Raw genomic sequence first — 24,383 nt, 5'->3', positions numbered from 1 at the left:
TGGGATTTTGATTTTCTTCGGGGGCTAACTCAGGGCCGTTTGGATGAATTTTCGAGCGAGAAGTACGAGAAGAAGCGTGAATCTTTCGGGCATTCTCTTGCGAAGATTGAAAGTGAAGCGATCCGATTTTCTGGGGGAAAAATCACCCCGGCGCTGGAGCCGTTGAAAAAATAACCTTCCACCCTTAGCGAGCTCGAAATCTTCAAAATCGCTCAAAATACCACTTGTGAGGCAAAAGAACGTCAGTACACTGCAGGTAAGGTAATACAAGGTTTATTTAAGATTGGTTTGTGCATAAATTTATCGATATATCGCTACAGAAGAAGCAAAGGGCGAATCCAGAACATTTATTATAAAATTACAAACGGTTACACAAACAGATTTTGTGGGCTCCCTGTGGGACAACGGCAACGTTAACGAAAACGTCACTCCAAAATATAAGTCAGCGCTATCGCAAGCCGAGTATTAGGCGATTATTCCGCGTTGTTCATCTTGAGCAATAGGGGCGAAATATCATATAATTGGATTTATGGGAACGCTTCTACAGAGAAGATAAAAAGTGAACGATTTCCTGTTGTATGCTCACGTTGTTGTCAAAACCTGAAAATTGGTGATTTCACGTTGCTTTTTTGTGGACTACAGCAAAGAAATGCACTGAAATGCGTGGTGCACATGCAGCACGCATTGCAGCACGCACGTGTATTTTCTCTCTTTTAACCATTGATATTCTTGCTTTGTGGCGTTGTCGTTGCCGTTGCCGTAGCCTTCGTGGTTTCTTAGACCCGTTTTAAACGTCACATTTTACATGCGCCGAACTGTAATGCAAATTAGCGAAACAATAGATTTTTCTCATTTGCATTAGATTCGGTTAAATTTTATGCACCAATTATTAGACCTATCAAACACTTTGTCAATATCCTTCTGACATTGAGGTATATCAAACTCAGAATGTATGATGCGGGTCAATTTGGTGTCATCTGCAAAGAGATTAGCCATAGTATAACAAGATAACTCGTTGGGCAGGTCATTAATATACCATCGTCTAAAGCCTGTCTAAAGCTAACAAACTTAACATACCATGAGGATGGTGTAGTGTCTTCCTATGTCTCAGCTAGGAAGGGCCTGTCCCCAAAAGGATCCTTAAGTCTAGGTACAAATTTCGTTGACATGTAAACTTTTACAGAAAACATGGCGCTTGGAGGCCTCCTTTCGCGACTTAAACAAAGCTAATCGCGGATTGGAAAGGAAATTAAAGGAACTTTATTTAAGTGTCTAGTCTTCTAGCACTGGAGCACTAATTGGAGACACTGTAAACTGAAATCAACAAATTAACGCTAATTAAAACAATTGTTGGTTCTTGAGGAGAGGGGAAAACCAGAGGACACCTCTCGGTGCGGAGTAGAGAACCAACAAACTCAACCCACATAAGGCGCTGAGTCTGGGAATCGAACCCGAGCCACATTGGTTTGAGGCGAGTGCTCTCACCACTGCGCCATCCCTGCACCCCCGTACTGTGATAGACAGTGAAGCACGGATTTCGCTGAAGTGAAGGATACAAACAAACAAATGTGCGGTTCTTTTTGCAGATATTTAGGTCGCAGTTTGGTGACCAACCTGGATGACGAGTCATGGAAGAAAAGACGTGAAATTATGAATCCCGCTTTTCATCGCAAGTAAGTCGCAAAGTGTAATTTTTAATCTCATCTTACAACATACGGATATTTTCGTCCGAAGTCAGGCGCGCTCAATTAACGCAATATTTACACGCGTGCCCGACTTCTTCTTTGACTCAATTAATTAACTCAATATAGCTCAAACGTTTGTGGATTTGTCACCAAACAACGTGCTGTAGCCAGCGTGCTCCGCATTCTACTGGTCCGATCCCGCACAAACCACCAGGCAATGTTATTTTTGGAGTCCGCACTCTCTTGACCAGCGGTCGGTAGTGAGGACTTAAGGAAGCTCCAAAGGGTTTTCCACAATCAGCATTCGGTTTCCAATCGTAAAATTAGATTAAGAAGAGCAAAATCTTAACTTCTTTGTAAAACTAATGTAGGGCACTTTGAAGGGTGTCCGCTAGGCCCCAACTGTTGCCCTAGTAACGTTACAGCACTTCCAACAAAAGACCTTTTTGGCCCTAAATCTCTCAAGAACCAATTAAGTGACCTAGTAATTTTTTTTAACTTTTATCTGAATCAAATTCTCTGTCCCAATTCGCGATATAGGAAAAAGCAATTATTAGAACTTGAGATATTTGTGAAAAATCCTCCTTGAAGGTATTCATTTCCGACCGCTGGTCAAGTGAAGCAGAATCGTGCGCCAGGAGATATTTTTCCCTTGTCCTTAATTCAACATAACCAAACTTTTGAATAAGTCGGGTATTTGTTGCCGCTTATTCCAAACTGGGCCTTGCTTGACCGTGTCAAATATACAAGGTTCCTTTGTTAAACCAAAAAAGTCAATTGTGTCAATTGACCGTTGCGCAGGTACTTCTTACAGTATTTGCACTATTTTCTGTTTGGCCTTTACAAAAACGTTTTCCTCTGTGAAGGTTATTGTCTTAGAATTCAGCTCAATGATCAGAATTGAGAAAACTGGGTATTAATTTATATATATCATAGACCGGAAGGTCCGTGTCAGGGATCTATTTTGAAGTCTCGAAAATTGCCGGAAACTGCATCCTTAGCGTCGTACTTAAGTCATAGAGTACAGTGTTTTCATGTACGGACCAACCGAGGCTGGTTAATAACATCTTTTTTCAATTACAGATCTCTTAAAGATCTTATGAGTGCTTTTAACTCTACTGCTAATCGCCTGATGGAACATCTTAGTACAATGGCTGATGGGAAAACGGAAGTCTGCATGCTTGATGAGTTTGCTAGAACAGCAATCGACGTTATTTGCAAGGTAAGGAAGGAACAGCAATTGATATGAAGATTATGTTTGTGGCAATTTATTTTCCTCTTGGAGCCAAGTACAAGTTTTTTGTTGATGATGATGATGATGATAATGATGATGATGACGATGATGATGATTTCGATGACGACGACGAACACGATGATAACGATGATGATGACGACGACGATGATGACGATGACGACGACGACGACGATGACGACGATGACGACGATGATGACATTACCTATACGAAAACATACCTTTTTTAAAAATGTTATAACTTAGATTAGCATATAAACTCTTGTTCTTAGGCCATCGTAGCTTGATTAAGAAAATAACACAAACAGCGGTGATAAACATTGTATTCCAACGCATTTTGATAAAACTTGACGTTTCGTATGCTTGTCAACACACATTTTCAAAAGTGACCGTTACAATTTTTGAAAACTATATATATATCGTAACGGTCACTTTTGAAAATGTGTGTTGACTAGCATACGAAACGTCAAGTTTTATAAAAATGCGTTGGAATACAATGTTTATCACCGCTGTTTGTGTTATTTTCTTAGATTAGCATGTAATATAGTCTTTTACCTGGAAATATAGTTTTAATATAGTTTTTACCTGAAAATTGTAAAAATCCATCCTACTGCTACTTGTAAATTTTCCTATGATTTTGGATTGTAATTATTGTAAAACGCTATTGGGCTAAAGGGAAATAGCGCTATATAAATAAAGCATTATTATTATTATTATTATTATTATTATTATTATTATTATTATTATTATTATTATTATTATTATTATTATTATTATTATTATTATTATTATAATGATTGGGGTCTAAGAATAATACTTCCCAAAGTAAGTGCATCTTTGTCATCTCCTGTTTAAAATATTTTCAGTAACGAATATTTGGAGTTTAATGACTGGAATATTTTTCAAACATAATGGATATGACAGATACACGGGGATAGCAGTCATTGTTATATTTTTACGAGTTAAGAATAGCGTTATCTCTAAGTTCTGTTTAAAAGTAGTTTCATATATTTGCATGCCAAGGATTCCTTTGTTAAGCATTCAATTCTGTTCTCGAAATCCTTGCTTGCTGTAAAACACATTGCTACCCAAATATTTACAAGAAATGAAACATGCCATTTCAAAGGGTTTTGATCCATCGTTACACTGAATCGTTCTCACCCTCTTAACATCCCGTAGGTATTGCTGATGACATTCTTGAGTTCGGATAGGATATCTGCCAGCGCGTTGAGCTTCATGCTTTTTGCACTAGTTTGGAATAGGGCATTCTAATGTGCTACATTCACTAAATAACCTGACTTTCTATTATGGGAATATTCTTTTAAAAAAAGCATTAACAAGGGAGCATAGAACATGTTGAATTCCTCGAAAATTAGTCATACCAAAAAACGGATGCAGCATATCATCGTTCTCTATCGGAATACACTTGCATTGCTTTCAAAGCAGGCACACTCGTCTTTCAAAGATTTTAAGCCATGGAATGTCAGACAACAGTTTCCATATTCAGAAAAATTGCAATTTTTTCACTATGCAGAGCATTTGCTATCTATTGAAAGCTTTGAAACGTATGAATGGAATATCAAAAGCATTTTACCGCCGCTATTTCGTTCAAATAGTACGAATAGTCCAAAAAACAAAAAAGGGTGACAGAATTTAGATCAGCTAATAGCTGAAAATGCTATAAAATTGAAAGGCTAAGTTGCCTTGGCTCAACAGTTACAAGGTGAAACCGTGGTGGCAACTGCTCCTGCTCGACAACTCAACAGTAAGGTATGTATCCTGTGCTTTAATTTGTTTTTAGTCTGAGAGTGAATTGTGTAGTCTTAATTGGATTTATAAACTGAGTAAGAGTACTGAAGTTGCTTTTTTTTTCTACAATGCTGCAGAGTATTCGACGTGCACTTGCAAGCAAAGTTTTACCCATTGTTGAAGAAAGATGTTCATTGATCTCAGCCGAAGTGACCTACATCTCTTGCAAGATAAAAGAGACCCAAACGATCTGTGGTTAAAAGTCTGCGTGAAAAGAGACGAGTGCGACAAGGCTATGAAGAAAATCAAAGAAGATAACGAAGAAATGGCGAATAAAAGTTCTCAAAGTATAAGAAAAATATATATTGGCCTGCGATATCGTATTGGAGATGGCCTGAGAGTGTCAACTAATCCTGTTCATTCTGCACTCCTGGACACTGGTATGGAAGTGTCAGCAAAATCTGTTCAGGAATATACGAGAGGAAAGGAAGACAGTGCAATAGCACCTTTATGTACAACACTAAAAGACCACAATAACAGCTTCCTGCAAAGAAAAGTAGACAGGTCATTTGAGCATTGTTTAGAGTCACTGGAATCCGAGATTTTGGTAGAGCCCGTTCCCTCAATCCACGGCAGCGAATGTGTGGTCCGCCTACAAGTTACTAGTCCAATATTTTCATCGGATTTGAAAACCAAAGCCATCCCGGCTGTTACGAAAGCTTGTTTGGTGTTTGACGTCTTCGGGATAGAAAATATCAAAGAAGTGGAAAACCAGCAGTCAATTGGAAGAGCTTTGTCAAAGTCCCCCGTGGTCGTTGCATTAAACAAAATAGAGAGGGCCATGACAAAACTGGGCTATGCATTGCACAAAGGAGAAGTTTTTAAGAGAAATGAAGAGTCAATGTACACTTATGAACACACTTGTTCCATCAAAAAGTTTATCTCGCTACTGGCAAACAACGACAGATTAAAAGAGACTATCATTCCAAATTTCAACAAGCTTGAATCTATACTGGCAGACCCCCATTTCGAATTTACCAAGCAGCTGAAAATAAACTACGATCTCATTGAAGTGTCCAACAGTTGGTGTTTCTCCTTAAGTCGAAGAGCATTTGTCCAGAACCCAATCAAAGAAATTGGAGTAGAAAGTCCGCGAGCATTTTTACACTACGCTCACACTAAAGAGCCAGAGGCCAAGTACTTACAAGAAATTCTACAAAACAGTTTAAGCCCGACTGAAGTGGCATGCTTCTGCGAATATTACTTGCGCCTTCTAAATATCGGAATAAAGCAACACAAAGAAAAAGTGATGTGCTTAATTGGAGAGCCAAACAGCGGTAAAACGAGCCTGTTCACGCCAACCACTCGGATAATTCCTGCCAGGTATTTGCTATTTCTTTTTGTAATGTCTTGTTTTGTTGTTTTGTTTTTGTTTTCAAGTGATTCATCAGTTAGAAATTATGTGACAAATTGAAGAGTGATTTTGGACTATTGAGGTGGACGCTTGAGTTGTTATTCCTTATTCCTCCTCTAAAATGAGCATATGAAAAGGTAGAGTGTTCTCACGACGAGAGTGTGTATGAAGTTTATTGAAATTGCTTGTATTTTCCGTTGACAGGTATATCGCAATGATAACCAAACAGAAAGCCTTCAACAAGAGTCTCGTTGACCAAGACACCCAAGTAATCTTTATGGATGAAGCACATGAGAAGCTTTTGGATCCAGATGACTGGAAAGTTTTGACCCAAGGGGGACTTACAGCACATGATCGGAAATACAAAAACTCTCGTCCACAAGAAATTCGGTGTCCCATGTTTATCACCTGTCAAACAGAAATGGAGTTTGGTGAACAACACAATGCGGCTATGGATGCTCGTCTACGCAAATTCTATTTTAAGAGTCTGAACACTCCGCCAGTCTCAGGAGTACAACAGTCATTGCGACAGAGGGCAATGGACTGTATTGTTTGGGCAAGCAGAGTGGCACGCACTCCAGATGATGAGCTCCCCCCTCCAATGCCTGGGTCAGCGGCGAAGCCAAATGAATTTGATGAAAAGGAGAAGGAAAGAATCAAAACAATGGACCTGGATGACAGTGAAAGCGACCAAGAAGCACAAATCGAAGAAGGGCAACTCGTAGAAGCAGACGACGATGTATCCGGAGAAGATGACCAAGAAAATTCAGATATTGAGTCGACGTGTTCTGACGGATGGGAGAAGGGCTTCGGGACAACTGCTTTGCAACAGTCTTGAGATAAAGGCAACTGGGCCTCATTGAAGCTGGAATGAAGCGCGCCACGAAGGAGCGAGAAAATGAAGCACGACAGGCTAAGAAGCGAATTCTTGTCAAGACAAGACAACATTGGATATCATTGGGAATGATTCGAGAGTACGATGCTCACTTGATGGAGACGGGTGAACCCCCATACCATCCTAGAATTGAACGGTTGAGAAAAGAGTTTTTCACGAAAAAGAAAGAAGAAGAACAGAGAAATGTGCAGGATAAAGCTTCCAAATACTACGAGAACGAGTGGGTTTGGGCAAAGGAAAAAGAATTACGTGAGCTAGAAGAAACTACTAGAGATGACGACATCAAAAGAGCAATACATTACCTGATTGGAGTTACCGTGGAAGCCCTCAAGTTGAACTTTAAGCGAGATGAGTTACCTGGTCTTTTGAGACTGGTAATAATGGAAAGTAGAAAAAGAGCGATGGAGAGAAAGTGGATTTCCAGAGAGCAGACCGAGAGAGTAACAAGCGTATGCCATACCCATTCGACGGACAAGAAAGCGACGATCAAGAGATTTTCATTACGCCTTCTTCGTCCCAGACATCAACACCGAGAAGCACAAGCCAAACCGTCCAGAGAAGAAGATCTCGAAAACGGCCATCAAGCACCCCAGTGCCCAAGAAAGGAAGAATAACAAACTTTTTTCAACCTAGCCAAAAATAAAGGACAAGTTATGTGATCATAAGTCTTCAAAAATAGAAAAAAAAAAGTCGAAATTTGTTACAAGGTGATTGAAATGAACAAGAAAAAAATATATTTAGTGCAGTCAACTCATTGTACGCCAACTGAGTTCACTTTTTTTGAATTGATAAAATCCAATGTTATGATAACTGGAATTACTTTATTTACTTCCTCGATATGTTCGCAGAGAATTTGCTAAACTTTGTATGATCGGGGCACATAGGAAACGGATAGTTGACAACGAAGGGTTTTTGGTTATTTGTATGATGTTGACCGAGGATCAACTGAATTTCATCCGATAGAGGTAAATTTAATGTGGGTATCCTGCCATAAACATTACTAGATTTTTCTATGGTTTACTACATTTTGATCGAAATTTTCTGATCGCGCGATTTAAAAGAGAGTTCGGTTTTCGTCCTTTTTGAAAATGAAAATCTGGATCTCTAAGAATAGCTGTCCAATTTCCGAACCCATGGCGATCTAGTCCCATCTTCAAATATTTGTCCTCTTCAGGAGTGACAACTCAGCTTTCCATCCATTCGTGGTGGGTAAAATGAGTACTAGTACTGGGGACAAGTTGTGTTGTGTATGCAACGGGATAGGAGTGGCGCCCACCCCTGCTATGAGTTGCGGTAGACACCGCAAGTTACAGTAGAATGCCATGAAAAAGGAGCCTTCGGGTTGCCTTCGACCTCGGTCCTTGACCTTGGCCGACCGCTTGTCTTGTCTTGTCGTGGAGTGAATAGTAGAATTTTCCTTCCTGTCAAAGAATCGGGCGTTTTTGAAGCATTCTTGCTTTTGAACTTTGTGGGCGTAATGAAAATGTTGTCTTCTTCGGGGGTCGACCCATCGTTATTTTCTTGTTTTTCAGGCGAGGACGCGGATTTGTCTGAAAGTCTTGATCGGAGATCCATTTCTAACTCAGAGCCCTTCTCGCCATAAAGTGATTCCAAATATTCGTGCGCCTTGGTTGCCACCTCTCGGGATCGTTGCTTTTGATAATGCACTCTTGCCACAACGGAACTATGCTTCTGATCCTCGGAGATCGTGCCCTTCACTGTACTACTAAGTTTCTTGGAGCTAGCCGTCTCCACTATTTGTCGGTAACGAGTAGGGTGAACGTATTTTCCAATCGCGTCAAACACCAATTTGCTCATCAGCTCGCCAAGTTTGTTGTGTTAGCCGCCATTTCTTGTGACTAAGACGTAGTCACAAGTTGGTTTTAGGTTAGGCTGAATATGGTCGATGTAGCCATCGAACACCTGCATGCTTGTGTCGGTAAGGAAAAGAGAGTCGAAGCCATATTTTCCAGCGGTTTTAAACATTTTCTGATCGACAAATCCATCGTTGTTCTTTGCTGAGCGCACTATTTCAACAGTTAAATACTGGTAGTTCATTGGGCGTGAGCCTTTAACCTTGATAAACAGATATACCGCAAGGAATTTTGTTGCAAAGGACAACTCCAGTGGAGATACTGTACCCGGTTTATCCTTGCATGCTTTGAGAACGTTCTCGTATCGTGGCAAGTAGCACTTATCGACCTCCAGAAGCTCTCCTAGTGTGGCCCAATGTCCCTTGGATTCTAAGGTGTCGATGTCGAGTTCATTTGTCCATTGTAATCGCATCATTTTTGAAACTGTTTTACGGACTTTTTTCAGCTAAGTTTCTGTAGACGACAAACCCCTCAACACAACCTCGGATGCTCCGTTTACTTTTCTGAAATCAATCAGTTCGGCAATGACGTCTAAATAACCAATGCGCCTCGCGTGCCCAAGTTTCCATTCGTCCTGCATTGTATCAACAAATTTGAAGAGTAGATTAGGTGAGCACAAACTAAACTCAATTATGTCCAGAGAAAGTTCTTCTTCGTCCTCGCAACAGAATTTTAGAAACTCAAGACATTTCCTAACGATTTGTTGCGCTTGACGGTCACTCTTGTATCCTCCACCACTCCCTTTTAGCCAAGACAGAAGTTCTTGCACGATTACACTTGAGCGATCAAATGTAGGTACAGATCTTGCTGTGAGGGTTGGACTTGTGTCGTTTTCTTCCTTTTTGGGACTCGTTTCTTCTTGATTGGGGACGTGTTGGGGTTTTTCATCAAAATAAATAAACCAACCGTGTTTTCTCTTAACGTGTTTTCTGCAAACTCTTTGAGACACAAATCCATCATGGTTACAATCTTCACTGGACAATGAAACAAACCATCTAAATTGTCTTCTTCCAAGTGAAGCCTCTTCGGTTTTGGAGATGCACTTGGAACTTTTGACCAATTTGTCTCTGTACTTCTTCGTTTGCTCATCTTGAATCTGGAAATAAAGGTTTACTTACCCGCGACTTCGAATTTTAAGCGTGTTTCCTGGCGGTTTGCGGACCAATCAGTTGTGGTTTTTGCGTTACCTGCCTCAACTTGCCTATTTTCGAATGCTTCTTTTTCTTCCCGGCATTGAAAACAAAAAAAAAGGAACAGTAAATCTCGGACACCTTGCTAATTGTTCAGAATCAAACAATAGACCATTTTACGGATACGGCGGCCATTTTGAAATCCATTTTTTTCAAATAGCTATTATGGGATTCCAAGGGGGCAAATTAGTATGCATTTGCCCCCTTAGAATCCCATAATAGCTATTTGAAACAATGGATTTCAAAATGGCCGCCGTATCCGTAAAATGGTCCATGTATAATTAACGCGAAATGTCCGATTTATTCAAATTCGCCGAGGCCTGCCTAAACACGCCAAGGTAGCTAGTCATAAAGACCAGAGAGTATTTTTCAACAAAAACAGAAAAAAAGAAAACGTTTAAGAATATTTATATAAAATCGGAACTTCTCGTGGCCTACAAGGGAACTGTGCTCCTAGTTAACGTATAAAGGACCAGTATGATTCGGAACAATGGTGTTCCTTTTTAACACTATTGGGAACTGATAGCAGTTATATAGGAACAATCGCAAAGCAGAACAGGCTTTATCGGAACAGCTGTTCCTTTTTGTCGAGGACAATATGCGACTTTATGTTAAATATTAGGAACAACGAGTTCTTCTTCGATTTAAGGGAATGATTAAAACAGGAACAACTGTTCTCTTTTGTTGTGAAAGAGAACAAAATGAAAAACGGACCGCACAAAAAAGGACCTATTGTTCCTTACGAGACAAAAACGGAACATGGAGTTCCTTTTCAATAAACTAATAGGAACTTTGATTTCCGAATTGCTACGACGAGGAACTCCGGTTCCCAATTAAGCAGATTTGGGTTCCTAAAAACAAATTTAAACGAGGCACAAAATTTCCTTTAAGTGCTCAGTTTACTTGTTCCCATGTTGATTACAGGAACAAACGCAAAAATGCGCGGAACACTTGCTTTTTTTTTAAAGTATCATAACTCGGTTTGAAGGCATTGAAATGATGCGAGCAATAAGTTCATTTACACGCTAGTTTCAAGTTGCCCACGACAAGTTATCGGGGAAATATAAATTATGTCAGGCCAAATTTTTGGGTGTCATTAATTTTGGGAAACGTATATCATGAGGACGACGATGATGATGATTTCGATGACGATGACGACGACGACGACGACGACGACGACGACGACGACGACGACGAACACGATGATAACGATGATGATGATGACGACGACGATGATAATGTTGATGACGAGGACTATGAAAATGACGATGATGAAAAGCTTTACTAATTGCATAGAAAACTTACAAACTCAACCCACATGGAAATCCAAGTTGGGAAGATAAGCCAGGGACACACTGGTGGAAGGATAGTTCTTTCATTACTCTCTTACTCAGAATTGTCGTTTTCCAAAATTACCGTAATTTAAGGCCTCAACAAGTCATTCGTTTCACTGCAATTCGCTTTTTTCCTGAAATCTTTTCATATAACAGCTTTGTTTAGATTAGGAAAAAATGGAAAATCCCAATTTGAGGAAGGAGATTACAATAGAAAGCACGATGGTTCAGTCTGCCATAAATGTGGAAGAGAATTTGGGAACAACGAGGTATTCTGCCGTGGATGTGGAACACTAAAGAGACGTGAGCCCATGCCAAGTGGCGCTTGATGGCCCCCGTGAGAAGTATGATCGACGTTGAAACTTCCTAGCCTTTCGAACTGCGAATGCATCTGGGTCCAACGTTCGTAAAATTTGCATGACCATCTCTCTCGAGGAACAGTAACATTGCAGATTCTCAGCTCTTCTGGGACCAAGACTTAAGAAAAACGAAATACTTAGGAATTTTTTTCTTGCAGGTTGCTTTTGGAATGGATGTGGATGCGATAGCCGGAAAAGATACTAAGTTTACAGGGGCCGTTTCACTGAGTTTCGAAGGAGCAGATAAAGCAGCTTTCGATCTATTTCACAAGGTTAGATGACGTCACTGTGGCCATATATGGCAACCCTAAGGCCTGGTTCTCACAGGCGACGAATGCACAAGCTGAAGCAAAGCACGCAGACTTTGTTGTGCTTTACTCAGAATAGTAGATGCTCGATGGATCCTTATTTTGCGATCTTTGATCAAACGTCTTTTAGAGCCGAAACAAAAGAAAATACTTGCTTGTTTTTAGAGAGGATTAGTTTGGGTTACCGACATTGCGACAACGGTGACTCAGTTTTGGGCTGTCCACAAGTTGCTCATAAATGTGTGAAAAGGTACTCCAATTTTCTCAAAAAGTCGCTCCAAAACTCCAAAAGTTGCTCAAAAGTTGCCTGAAAATCCAAAAGTTGCTCAGAAGTTGCTTTTTTGTATTTTGGTGTAAGAGGCTAATTATTAACTAAAATGAAGATGTTCATGAAAACATTCACTTTGCATAAATGCCAGATACATATTGCATATTGATTTCATTATAATTGTGTGTAAGTTTAAGTTTTACATTGCTATCTTCTATCAACCCACATCCCAAAATCTGATTCTCTTTATTGGCTTCCTTATATTACAATTATTACTAGATAAATAATCACATGATGATATTCAAACAAAACAAACGTTGCTAATATGCTTATTTGATACATAAAGTATCTCTGACGTACATGTCTCATTTGCTATATAAAAACATATTCTTGTCTTTGAACTCCTTAACTCTATCCCACGAGAACACATTTGGATCAACTGATCAACATTTTCCGCTGGATTAGTTTGCACCTTTCTTTGCCGGGAAATACCAAGTGATCTTTCGCAGTAAGAGTGGATTTAATAAAGGCTAATTCTTGTTTTTTTGTTTGTTTGTTTTTTGCAGTTTAGAGTAAGTCAGTACCCTTATCAAAGACGTGTGGCTTCGGCGATTCAGTTCTTGCGTGAAACTGGCAAAAAAGTGATTGATGTTAGAAAGAGCATTATAAGGAGAAAGGAGTACGTTCCTAATGATATACTGCAGCGGATTATTTACCAAGAAGGTTGGATTATCTTTTTCTATTGTTTTAACTTTTACTACCAAATTTAACTTATTTTAACTTCTCTTATGCCTTTGTTACGCGCGTAAATTTGTTTTGATCCTATTGGTTTTAATTTAAGATTCATGGCGTGATACATTTTGACGCAAGACGAAAATAGAAAGTTTTTGTTTTTGTGTTAAAGGTTGGTTTTGTGGACGGCTTTCTGTGGGTTTTTAAAGGACAAAAGAAGGTTTTCGAACAGGAATCATTTCGAAATCAATGTTCAGGAGTTCGGCTGAACATCTATGGTCTGAATAAGGTTCTCAATTTATTAAGATTTTCTTCTTACTTGTAGAAAGCTAAGTAAACTTCTGGCAGCCATTTTGACTCGATACGCATTGTTAGACGTCTTGGAGAGAAACTGTAGCAGCTAAAAATCCGGCTTTTATTAGCGCCAGAGTCTTAAAGGTCACTAACCGGGTAAAATTCAAACAAACGAGCCATAAAGAAAGTCGGAAGCTCCACGAAATCAGAACGTGTCAATTTTGTTGCTGTCCAATTTTTCGAATGCCGCCTTCTGTTTCGATCCAGTGAAAACGGGGTCGAAAGCAGGATCATGAAAGCAAACCAGGTATGGCGCTGATGGTCAAAGTTTTTTGGTAATCTTTGTCTTTGAGCTTCGCACTTCTTCTTCACTTCTTGCACCTGCGTTCTTTCGTGTTATTCGGGATCAGCATTTTCTATGGACCGAACGGGCTGGCGGGGCAAAATGCATGACCCATTCTTGCTTTTTTTGTAGTTTGGTTGTTTCCCAAGGAAGGTTGATTGTTCAGCATTGCAGTTAGAGATACGAGCTAAGCAATCGGTTGAAATAGTCACAGTCAAGCCGCTGGTCAAAGTGTGACAGTCATAACCAGGTTCTCCGTAGGTCATTTTAGCGCGAAGGGGTCTGGATGCGTTTTGTCTTGAGAGTTAAGCGAGTGAGTTGAGTTTGGAACCTCTGTAATAAATGCCTTGAAAAATTCAGGGCGCTTCCACGGGAATCGAATTTATGACGTCTGCGATGCCGGTGCAATGCCCCAACCGAGTGGCTTCATAGCTCAGAGGCAATTACTTAAATTGTCCAGCTAAGTAACAATCCTCCGATGAGAGGATCACTTTCCTTAATTTTCGGTTAAAACTGTCTCGAAACTTCCTTATTTTTTTAAAGAGAAGATACCTGGACTTGAGATTGAAGACATGCTAGATGACTTTGTTACCTTCTTCATTGCTGGTAAGGTGAAAGTATGATTTATATATAAGTCGTGTTTGTTGCTCCCCCAGAAGGCGAAATCCCGAAGATGCACTCTAGTAGCTCACGCTTATATTAATAAGTACTTACAGTTGTAACGTACAGTCGGTAGGGCAGGAAAAAATCTCGATTTGCTTGATTAGGGGCCGCATGGAATCGGTGGGTAATGATGACGTCTTCTATTGTTCGTGCCCGCAAGTAATGCCCCATTCACGCGAAACCTTTGCCATGTTTTAAAAAGGTTTAGTTAAACACGGTTTCATAGTGTTTTCCTTTTAAATCATGTATACTGATTTTCGTCGACAACACATTCAGCACAGATCAAAGCATGTATTAAAATTCACCTGAATCTCATGTAAAAGCCAGTCCTACGTTTTTCTGTGACTTATTTCAATGTTGTTAAACCCGGATTAATTAAACATGTCTTGTTGGTGTGAATGGGGTGTAAGTTTGTGAATTGTGACATCACAATTAACAGGGGTAGCAAAAAATCAAAAATCCCTATTTGGGGGTGCAGAGTATTATGAAAAGAAGCGCGCGGTTTGGTATTTTGTGTCAGTCACATCACGTCGTGTGTGTTTGCGGGTTTCATTCTGAGCAGCAGCTGATTTTGAGGTAATGAAGACTGAACTTTTCATCGTGTTGTTTAGGTGTACGTTTTTGAGAAAGCACTATTATTTGACCACGAAGCGTAAGGTTCGTGTTTATTATACATGCAAAACACGAGTTTAAGAGTCTGAAAGCCCGAAACTCCCCTGCTGCATATTAATTTAGCCGCGTACACACGCATTGCATTCTTAAACTATTGAGCCTTTGACGTCATGTTCTCCTCGATACAGTTCTCTCGAGATTTAAGTAGTAATGGCGGACCATTAAACAGGAAAATTCAGTTAGAATAAACGGGCGTCTTTTTGAAATCAAGGCGTAAAACTGCTGTTTATTTAACATAGCTAACATAGTCAAAAATAATCATTGTTTTTTGGTCATAGTAGCACTTAAACAGCGGGAGCAACTTTAGTGTTAACTATTACTAGTTTAGAAAGTAAGTAAGATGAAAGGGGAAGGAAAGTAGAGAAGGTAGGACAAAGAGGAACAAGTAAGGCGATAGACTAAGTATCTGAATAGTTCCAGTTCTGTGAAAACCCAACACATGTAAGTTATTTTCTGTTTCTTTTTTCTAGTTTAAGCAGTTACTTTTTTCAACTGATTTTCATTTATTGCATTTAGGACACGAGACTACAGCCAGTTTGATGGCGTTTTCTGTTCTTGAGCTTGGAGATCACCCAGAGATCGAAGAAAGGTGAGACTCCACTTGGATTATTACTTTAACCTTAGCTACTTTGATATTACGATCTACTTTGTGCGGTTTCAGTTTGCCCGCTCGGATTCCATATAAACGCTACCAGTGAGATTTAGAAAGAGTTTATCGTATCTTTGTTGCAGTTTGGTGGATGAAGTGTTCGATGTCCTTGGCGAAAACCAAAACGTAGCTTTTGATGACTTGGGTAAATTGCACCAACTTGGATTGGTAAGCGATGAATTCACAATGAATACAGTTGTTCGTCCTTCACCTTTAGTAGCTTACGTAACTAGATTAAGGTTACGGTTATAAGTTACACGAGAGTTTGCTTTTATCGAACGAGTTGATAAACTTTAATTCACTGCCGTATAAAACAAAACTTGAGCTGACGTTTCGAACAAAAGCCTTTCCTTAAGAGCTATTTGGGTTTTGAGCTACACTACTTAGAATCAACTGAAAACTTGAGTTGGAAATTAAAGAAGGGGGCAGCCCTAACTCAGATAATTGGCCTCTGACTCGTACGGATTATGGCGTAACCGTGACTGACTCTAGAAGACAAATGGGTGAAACAAACCGATTTCTTTAAGTATTTTACTACGGGTAATCCTTCTTTACTTTCTGTTGATATGTACTCGTTTTAATACGCCATAGTTTCATGAAGAATATTATTATTATTATTATTATTATTATTATTATTATTGTTGTTATTGTTGTTGTTGTTGTTGTTATTATTATTATTATTATTATTATTATTATTATTATTATTATTATTATTTCATTTAATGTGTTAAAACATTCTCTCACATTCGCTCACTTTGGTGGTTGGTTGGCCGCATTGGTCAATGATGCTCTCGATGTGACTGCAAGATGCAGTTATGAGCTATGCTGTCAGTCGATATTTGACTCTGTGGCTGCGTGATGCAGCTCGAGTCAAATACCCACATTTCACCCTTGCTCACCATTAGCTCAGTGGTTAGAGCATCCGTACTAGATGATGATCATCATCATCATCATCATCATCATCATCATTATTATTATTATTATTATTATTATTATTATTATTATTATTATTATTATTATTATTTCTATATTTTAAGGTCAGCGCTACTCTGCCTCAGAGGCTCCAGATCAAATAGGAGGAGAACCATGTTAAAGACATTGATGTGGACGTTGAACTTGCCAGATCTAATATTAAATGGCTTTTCAATTTTTATTTTATTATTCATTTATTTATTTATTTATTTATTTTGAAGTTTTAAAACAGTTTTAAACAGAGAAATGTCTATATTGCTCGTAAATTTATAGTTCTTACCTTTTGGAGATATATTTTTATTATGCAAATAAAGTGATTGTTTTAATTATTATTATTATTATTATTATTATTATTATTATTATTATTATTATTATTCCGTGTTGAAGTCAAGAGCAAGGGTTTCATTAGATGGCGGTAACAAGCGGTATGCCGCCATCTATGTTGTTAGAAATTTGCCTCTCACCGCCGGCTACTCTGTCTTGATTTTCACTCAAACCCTTGTAAAAGGCAAGAGTGACCGCCTCTTACATTGATTAGCCCATGCATCTACTTCAAAAGTTATTGAAACCCCTGCAAGATATGTCATAAGTCGCTTTATTTGCCGGGCAAAACTTGCTCACCGCGAAAGCCAGGAATAGACTCGTACGGTTTTGATGACATAATCGATGAGTCACCCAACTACTTTAGCTTTGCAGTTATTTTAGGTGCTGAGGTGACCAGTTGATTCTCATATTTCTTCTTAATTTCAAGTTATGTAACTTTCTTTTTTTTTGCAAATTTACAGTACAAATAATTGTAGTTGCAGTAAGGTCACTCTAAGGCAGCCTAATATGGATGTTACATTTTAGGTGCTTAAAGAATCTTTGCGACATCATCCACCGGCCACTAGCACACTACGAAAGGCTGAAAAGGGCATGGAAATTGGTGGATACAAGATCCCGGATGGAGTCGCTGTTTGGGTAGGGTATCGTTTTTATACCTTTTAAATTAGTTGCCAAGATTTAATGACATGGTTCAGGTGGGTGTCTTGAAAACTAAGACCCTAAGACCCCGAAAACTCGAAAAAAGTAACCCAAAACCCTCAATGTAGCTAACCCTAGGCCTGAAGTTGGTTTTTTGGTCGTTCAAATCCTTCGTTCGCTACAACGTGTTTCAAAGTGGAAGCTGGGTAATCCGCCATAATTAACTGAGTAACCACGCCCCACGTGTGGCCGGACATCTTCATTTCCCGTCGGATGTATACATTGGCTCTTTGACGCTCAAGGCATAAAAACCAACTTTAGGCCTGTGGTTAGCCAAATTGAGGGTTTTGGGTTACTTTTGTCGAGTTTTCGGGGTCTTAAGGTCTTCATTTTCGAAACACCCGGCTGTGGTTGACAGGTTAGAAATTTGATAATGACGAAGATGATGATTATGAGTTGCAGAGAATCTGAATTTAAGAAGCAATTCCTGGCCTTGTAATGTGTTAGCAATTAGCAAATACATATCGATTTCGTTTGTAACAGTGTCTATTACTTGACAAATTTCACAACTTACGTTTACATGCAATTCTAGCGTGGTCCCAATGTGAATGTATAAGTTTCGTCAAAATGGTCATTTTTGGTGACTTAACGTAATCATTCCAACATTTTCAACTTTCGCAATTACGTGTAATCTCTTTTCTTGAGAGAAGAAAACCGGAGAACACGGAGAAAAAGAACCGGCTTTCGAACTGATGTTTTTACAACGTTGACCAACTGGCAAACTTTATTATTCGCTTTCCGATGGTTTCACACAGTGAGTAATATAAAAAAAAAACAAGTAAATTTGAACGAAAAAAGCAATTTCTTAAACAGCAAAGAAAGAAAACCCTTTGTCCAATCATTAATTGGCTTAAGAAACAATTCTAGTGAAATAGATTGTAATTCAGGAAGCACCGTAAAACAATTTGTAATAACAACACGAACCGGATTAGAGAACCAACACACTCATTTCACTGGCCGAATTCACACTAGAGACGAGTAACCCGTCTTGGACGGGTTTCTCGTCTGAGACGAGTTTCCCGTCTTAGTGTGAAATCGGGTCGGGACGGGTTTTAGACGAGAAACGCGTCCAAATTCACCCGTCCACTTATCCGTCTGAGTCGACGATTTTTTGAAGACGAGTTTCCCGACTAGACGAGAAACTCGTCAAAATGCGTCACGAATTCACACTTAGACGGGTTTCCAGGTCGAGTTTTAGGAGAAAATGCGCCGATTAGACTGCTGGCTAGGTAACCACGCACATCTCGCACCAGTACCTCGGCATCTTAACCCGTCCTAAAAACTCGTCCTAATGTGAATTCAGACGTCCTAATGTGAATTCAGACGGGTTACCCGTCTGACGAGTTTCCCATCCTCTAATGTGAATACTGCTACTGATAACCCACATGTCTGTAAAAATCCTCGAACGATGAGTTTACATATCTTAAGTCAGAACTGATCGCGTAAAATCGTGCAAAAAGTATAATATTCAATTACCTTTTCGACCTGTTTAAGAGCATAGTTGAAAACATTAAGTCTATTTACAATAAAGTGGATTAAAAGCGTTTTGTATAAACCCTGGGATATATAAATGAAGATCGTCTTGAGGAGTTATCAGATATTTTAGTTTCTGGTAAAATATCACGAAAAGGCAATTTTGGCAAACGTCTTCCTCAAAATTTGAGTGTCGCCTATTTCCAATAATTCTCTAATGTCTACTTACTTATATTAGTACTTACGTCTCATAGTTAATAGAGGGAAATGGTTATAGTGAAACCCGAAAAATTTCTTTGTTGTATGTTTCTGTTCTATTTTTGGCCTTGACCGTGGACGAAACACAATAGTTGTTTACTCCGCTCCGTACGGAGGAACGAAGCAATAGAAACGTGTTGGTTACGTAATTCATGCATAGTGTATGAGCGCAAAACAAAAGATTGTGCACGGTCGTGGACTTTCCAACCTAAATCTTGCCATCTTTATTTGCTCCTTTGATGTTTGCCGAGCTTCAAAACCTGTCCCCTCTATTAACTATGTTACGTCTGTAACAACTATCTAAGGGCGCTTTATTTTTGTCAGAACTGGCCGGCCAGATCCATAAGTTGGCAAAGAAAACGCAACAATTTGAAGGAACACTTGCTCAATAATCCCTAACATTCTTCTAGAGGAGTACATTAATATATCATCCTTGAAGTGTGTTAATTTGAAGGTGTTGAAGAGTTAGTCATTCCAAATGTCCGGTCTGGTCGTTCAGTCAGTCTGTAAAATAAAAGCGTCCTAAGATAGCTTGTCACAGTGAAATGCAGTAGAAAGTGCACCGTGTACTAGTAAGCCATAAGTAAAGCTAGAACATATTTCCTACCACCCAGTTAGGCCGCCATTTTTCGTTCATCCATGCGACTGTCCCTATTTTCAGTGAACACGAACTTCCGTGCACAACGCCTCCTTCTGTTCACTTGGCTCATTCTTTTCATTTTCTCTTCAGTTGAATACTTATGTCAGCAGTCACCTCCCCGACTACTGGGAGAAGCCAGACGAATTCAATCCTTACAGGTTTGATGACGAGGAACTTTTGAAGAGGTATAGTGAACTTAGACCTGTTCTTTGCGGTTTTTGCTGAGCCACAGTGCAATGTGCGTTGTTGTATGCTCTGAATCTGTGTCAGAGAAAAGGCAGTTGCCACATTTTTTTCTTAACCGGCCAGCCTAACCAACCAACCAAGCAAACAAACACCACGATAGTTTAAGGTTGTTTAAGGTGTTGGTGATGTCATGTTTGCAGAAATGCACCCAATTTTGACATCCAACACAAAGTGCCTCTTTAAAGCGGCCTTCACACGGCAAACTTGAGTTTGCAAACTCAAGTTTGGCAAACTCAAGTTGGTGTGTGTGAACGGCACAGGAACAGTCCGCAAACACGTTGGCAATTTGTTGGCGACAAATAGAACTTGTCTCTATTCTCGCCAATAGTTTGCCAACATGTTTGACAACTGTTGTTGTGTCTTTCACACACACCAACTTGAGTTTGCCAACACGAGTTTGCAAACTTACGTTTGCCGTGTGAAGGCCGCTTAAGTCTTGGCCTTGGCTACCTATTTCCAACAGGGAGCTTAAGCAACGACAACGGCGACGGCAACGAAAACGTCACAAATTTGTATATTATTCGGATAAACAATATCTTTGCACGCCCAACACGTGCGTTTTTTCACTTTTGTCCATTTGTTTGCCGTCGTTTGCAAAACAACAACGTGAAATAGCCAAATTTGAGGTCTTATGAGGAACGTCAGCACTTGAGGAGAAATTTTCATTTTCTCCCCTAAATTTAGCGCCGTTCTGATCAGTGTCATTTTCGAAGTACTACCACAGCCTTGTCATATTAAGAAGGTTCAAATAGTCACGAAGTGATCACAATAACGCGAAATTTATATTTTGAGATGACGTTCTCGTTGCCGTCGCCGTCGTCGTTGCTTCAGTTCCCTAATAAGGTAAGGGTAAAGGTTAGCGCATAGTTAATCTAGGGACTGGTTATGAAACCCTGGGAATTTCAAAAGCTGGAACAATACAGCCGCAATTAGATGTTGAACCGACCGTGACCCTGCACAATCTTTTGTTTTTGGTTCGCAAGTGAATGTCGAATAAATTAGTCGAAACTTTTGATTGGTTATCCTGCCGAAAAAAGCGTGTGTTTGTCGGGTTTTGTGCAGGGTCAAGGCCAAAAAAGCGAACAAAAACATGAAACAAAGAAACTTGTCGAGTTTCATAACCAGCCTACATCTATTAACTATGGTTAGCGTTATTTTTAGCTTAGTATACGTGCAGTTGTTTATTCTTACTTGAAAGCAGCATTTGGGGATCACTCTTTGACGTTCATTATTGTCTGTATTCCGAGACACAAAGTGATTTTGAAGTTGTAGAGAAGAGCAAAGGGACACTTCATGTCGCTTATTGAAATCTCCGTGCATCTAATTAGCGGCATTGCTGGACATATCTGTTTATAGTATTTACCGTAAAACCCCGCGAATAAGAACTAAGACTTAAGAATCAGGTTAAGATTTTCCATTTGGACCCACTTTATCAGAAAATCTGTTTAGATGCCACAATTTCAAAGCAGGAGCCCGTTTCTCGAAAGTCCCGAAACTTTACGGGCCATTTTCGGGTGTCACAATTCCCATTGTATCTCAAGAATGAAGAGGATTTAAGTCATCAAACTTCACAGACATGTTTTTTTTAGTTGGCTTGAAAACATGTTAAAAGGTCGGCTTTCCAAAACAAGCGTTTGGCAGTTTCACAAATGGCTTTTCGGGTCCGAAACGTTTTCGGGACTTTCGAGAAACGGGCCCCAGGTTATTATTTTATCGTGCAGTCACGGTAGTGTACTGGTCCGTGCCCGGGATTCCCGACCCAAGGGTTGCGGGTTCGAGGCTTGTCTTTGTCATCGTAGACAAGAACATCTGTGTAAATCTGACATAAACAGATAGTAGTAGCAACAAACAGTAGCATAGTAGCAGAAGCAGGAGCAGTAGTAGAAGAACTCTCTCTTAACTGAGAATGATTGACGCTAACACTGTATCGCGTAACAGCATTGTTATAGTACCATATCAAACACCGATTATTTTCTAAACAAATGCACAGATTTTTAGGTGACTCTCAATCCACTGCACAGAACGTTTTTAAACATCGCACAGAATTCTTCTACACATCCGGGGCTTACTTGCACATTCAGCGCGAAAACTTGAGTTCGATCTAGCTTCCCGATGGCTAAACAATAAAGAAAATGACCAGAAAAAGGCCGACGACGCATGTTTTTTTAGGGATTGGTTGCTTTGTACTTGCATTTTGTAGTGGTTAGTGTAGATGAGACATGATGGAATAAATGAGACATTTTTTAAGATCTCACGAATCGTGGATTTATTCGTTTTTCTCCTCTGAATTTGGTCTATTTTAGGGAAAATATTGTATGAGAAGAAATTTGGAGGTAGACTTTTCTTCCTTTTAACTGCCCCTTTTACTGAACGGTTATCGTATGGCTTTGATTGTTTGATGTTTAAGGAAGCTTTATGCGGCCATCTTCTATTGGCAATTAAGTTAGCTTTGCTACCCTAAATTTGAATTTTCTTTTTCTGACTCCAGATCTCATTACACTTATTTCCCGTTTTCACTTGGGCCTCGCAACTGCATTGGACAAAACTTCGCACTGGTAAGAAGTGAATTGGACATAAACTAGATTCTGTTTTCAAGATTGTTTTTGTTCTGTGAAAGGAAAACAAGACAACAGTTCACAAAAACTTTACAAATGCAGGTATATTGGAAAATTATAATAAACAAAAAAAATAAGTTCTTTAGTTTCTGGCTAATCACAACCTTCGTATTTTTTCGGGTATATTTATTATTCCATTACTTACTGATGAACTTTGCTTTCCTTTCATCAGATTGAGGCCAAGGTTATCTTGTCACGCTTTCTTCAGACGTTTAAGTTTTCTCTTGTGCCTGGTCAGTCACGCAAGGTCCGTAGAAGTGTCACTGTTAGACCCGAGGATGGAGTAATGTGCACCTTAACGAAACGATGAGAAACGAACGAAGCTATGCTGTTCAGGTTTCCCTAACAGTTAAATCTCTCATTTTTTAAAAGGGAGCTCAAGGGCAAAGCCTGTTTATGAAAACGAATTTTTCAGATACATCCTTGGTTTTCACATTTCCTAAACAAGTTGGTGTCACAAGCCATCCCTTTGGGAATTGAATTCTACTTTTATGCGAACGAATTCTTTTGCTTCAATTAAACAACACGGCTGCTTTTCCTGCGTGTGAAAATTAATAATTCGAAGTAACTAATAGGCCTTATTGACGATAGCGGCCATGTTGGTTTTCAAATTGTCATGCATTAAAAGTGAAAAGTGAAACAGATAATTTGTGTGGCTAAGATGTTCGTTATAACCTCTTGAACTCGAGTTGTTTGCCCCCTCAGAAGTGAGAAGCTAATTTGCATGATAATAGCAAATCCAACATGGCGTCCATTGTGAATAAGGTCTATTCAGGCTAATTCCCTTGGGGCCAGTCATTAAGTGCTTATTCATCATCATCATCATCTTGTCCTTTTCCCTCTGAGGAAAATGGGGTCTAAGGCTCGTTTTAAACGTCGCATTTTACATGTGCCGAATCTAATGCAAATGAGAAAATGATTCGGTACATGTAAAATGCGACGTTTAAAACGGGCCTAAGTGCTTATTAGCCAAGCCTAAGAACGGAGCTCCACTGTTATTTATTTACTATTTATAAACTAATGTCAATGCCAAGACTCGTGGCAGGACTCTAATAAGGTCTTCTTTATTGTGATTATACTTTTCACTCTTTTGCTGCACTACCATAGGCAACATTCAATCAAGTGCAAACATGCAGTTTAGAAATATCTTTTGGACTACATGATTATGAGATAAACTAAGAATAAAGCCAGGATCCGAGCCAGGATTCGAGCCAGGATCCGAGCTACGATCCGATCCAGGATCCGAGCTAGGATCCGAGCCAGGATTCGAGCCAGGATCCGAGCTGGGATCCGAGCTAGGATTCGAGACCTAACCTAACCCTAACTAGACCTACCTAGACTAGAACCAACCTAAATAGACCTAACCTAACCGATTCGAGACCTAACCTAACCGAGACATTCGAGAATAAATAGCGGAGAAAGCTCATCTTAGCTCGAATCCAGGCTGGAATCCTGGCTCGGATCCTAGCTCGAAT

General features: G+C 39.5%; 1 protein-coding gene and 1 pseudogene across 1 annotated transcript in view; one reads left to right on the top strand and one right to left on the bottom strand.

Annotated features, from left to right (window-relative positions):
- The window catches only part of LOC137997527 (cholesterol 24-hydroxylase-like), a 48,061-nt gene extending 24,620 nt beyond the window's left edge, over positions 1 to 23,441 (top strand). The window contains exons 5-15 of the mRNA XM_068843579.1: positions 1,587 to 1,673; positions 2,769 to 2,907; positions 11,911 to 12,024; positions 12,895 to 13,051; positions 14,241 to 14,303; positions 15,549 to 15,621; positions 15,765 to 15,849; positions 17,503 to 17,613; positions 20,138 to 20,232; positions 22,782 to 22,848; positions 23,081 to 23,441. Coding sequence (XP_068699680.1) covers positions 1,587 to 1,673; positions 2,769 to 2,907; positions 11,911 to 12,024; positions 12,895 to 13,051; positions 14,241 to 14,303; positions 15,549 to 15,621; positions 15,765 to 15,849; positions 17,503 to 17,613; positions 20,138 to 20,232; positions 22,782 to 22,848; positions 23,081 to 23,218 — 1,129 coding nt within the window. The 3' untranslated portion in view covers positions 23,219 to 23,441. The remainder of the gene's footprint in view (positions 1 to 1,586; positions 1,674 to 2,768; positions 2,908 to 11,910; positions 12,025 to 12,894; positions 13,052 to 14,240; positions 14,304 to 15,548; positions 15,622 to 15,764; positions 15,850 to 17,502; positions 17,614 to 20,137; positions 20,233 to 22,781; positions 22,849 to 23,080) is intronic.
- Positions 8,006 to 10,155, bottom strand: LOC137994266 (uncharacterized; annotated as a pseudogene).
- Positions 23,442 to 24,383: the final 942 nt, after the last annotated feature.

This window comes from Montipora foliosa, chromosome 3, assembly GCF_036669935.1.
Source record: "Montipora foliosa isolate CH-2021 chromosome 3, ASM3666993v2, whole genome shotgun sequence".
Lineage (NCBI taxonomy): Eukaryota > Metazoa > Cnidaria > Anthozoa > Scleractinia > Acroporidae > Montipora > Montipora foliosa.
The sequence above is the reverse complement of the archived record's forward strand: the minus strand, read 5'-3'. Positions and strand labels throughout refer to the sequence as shown.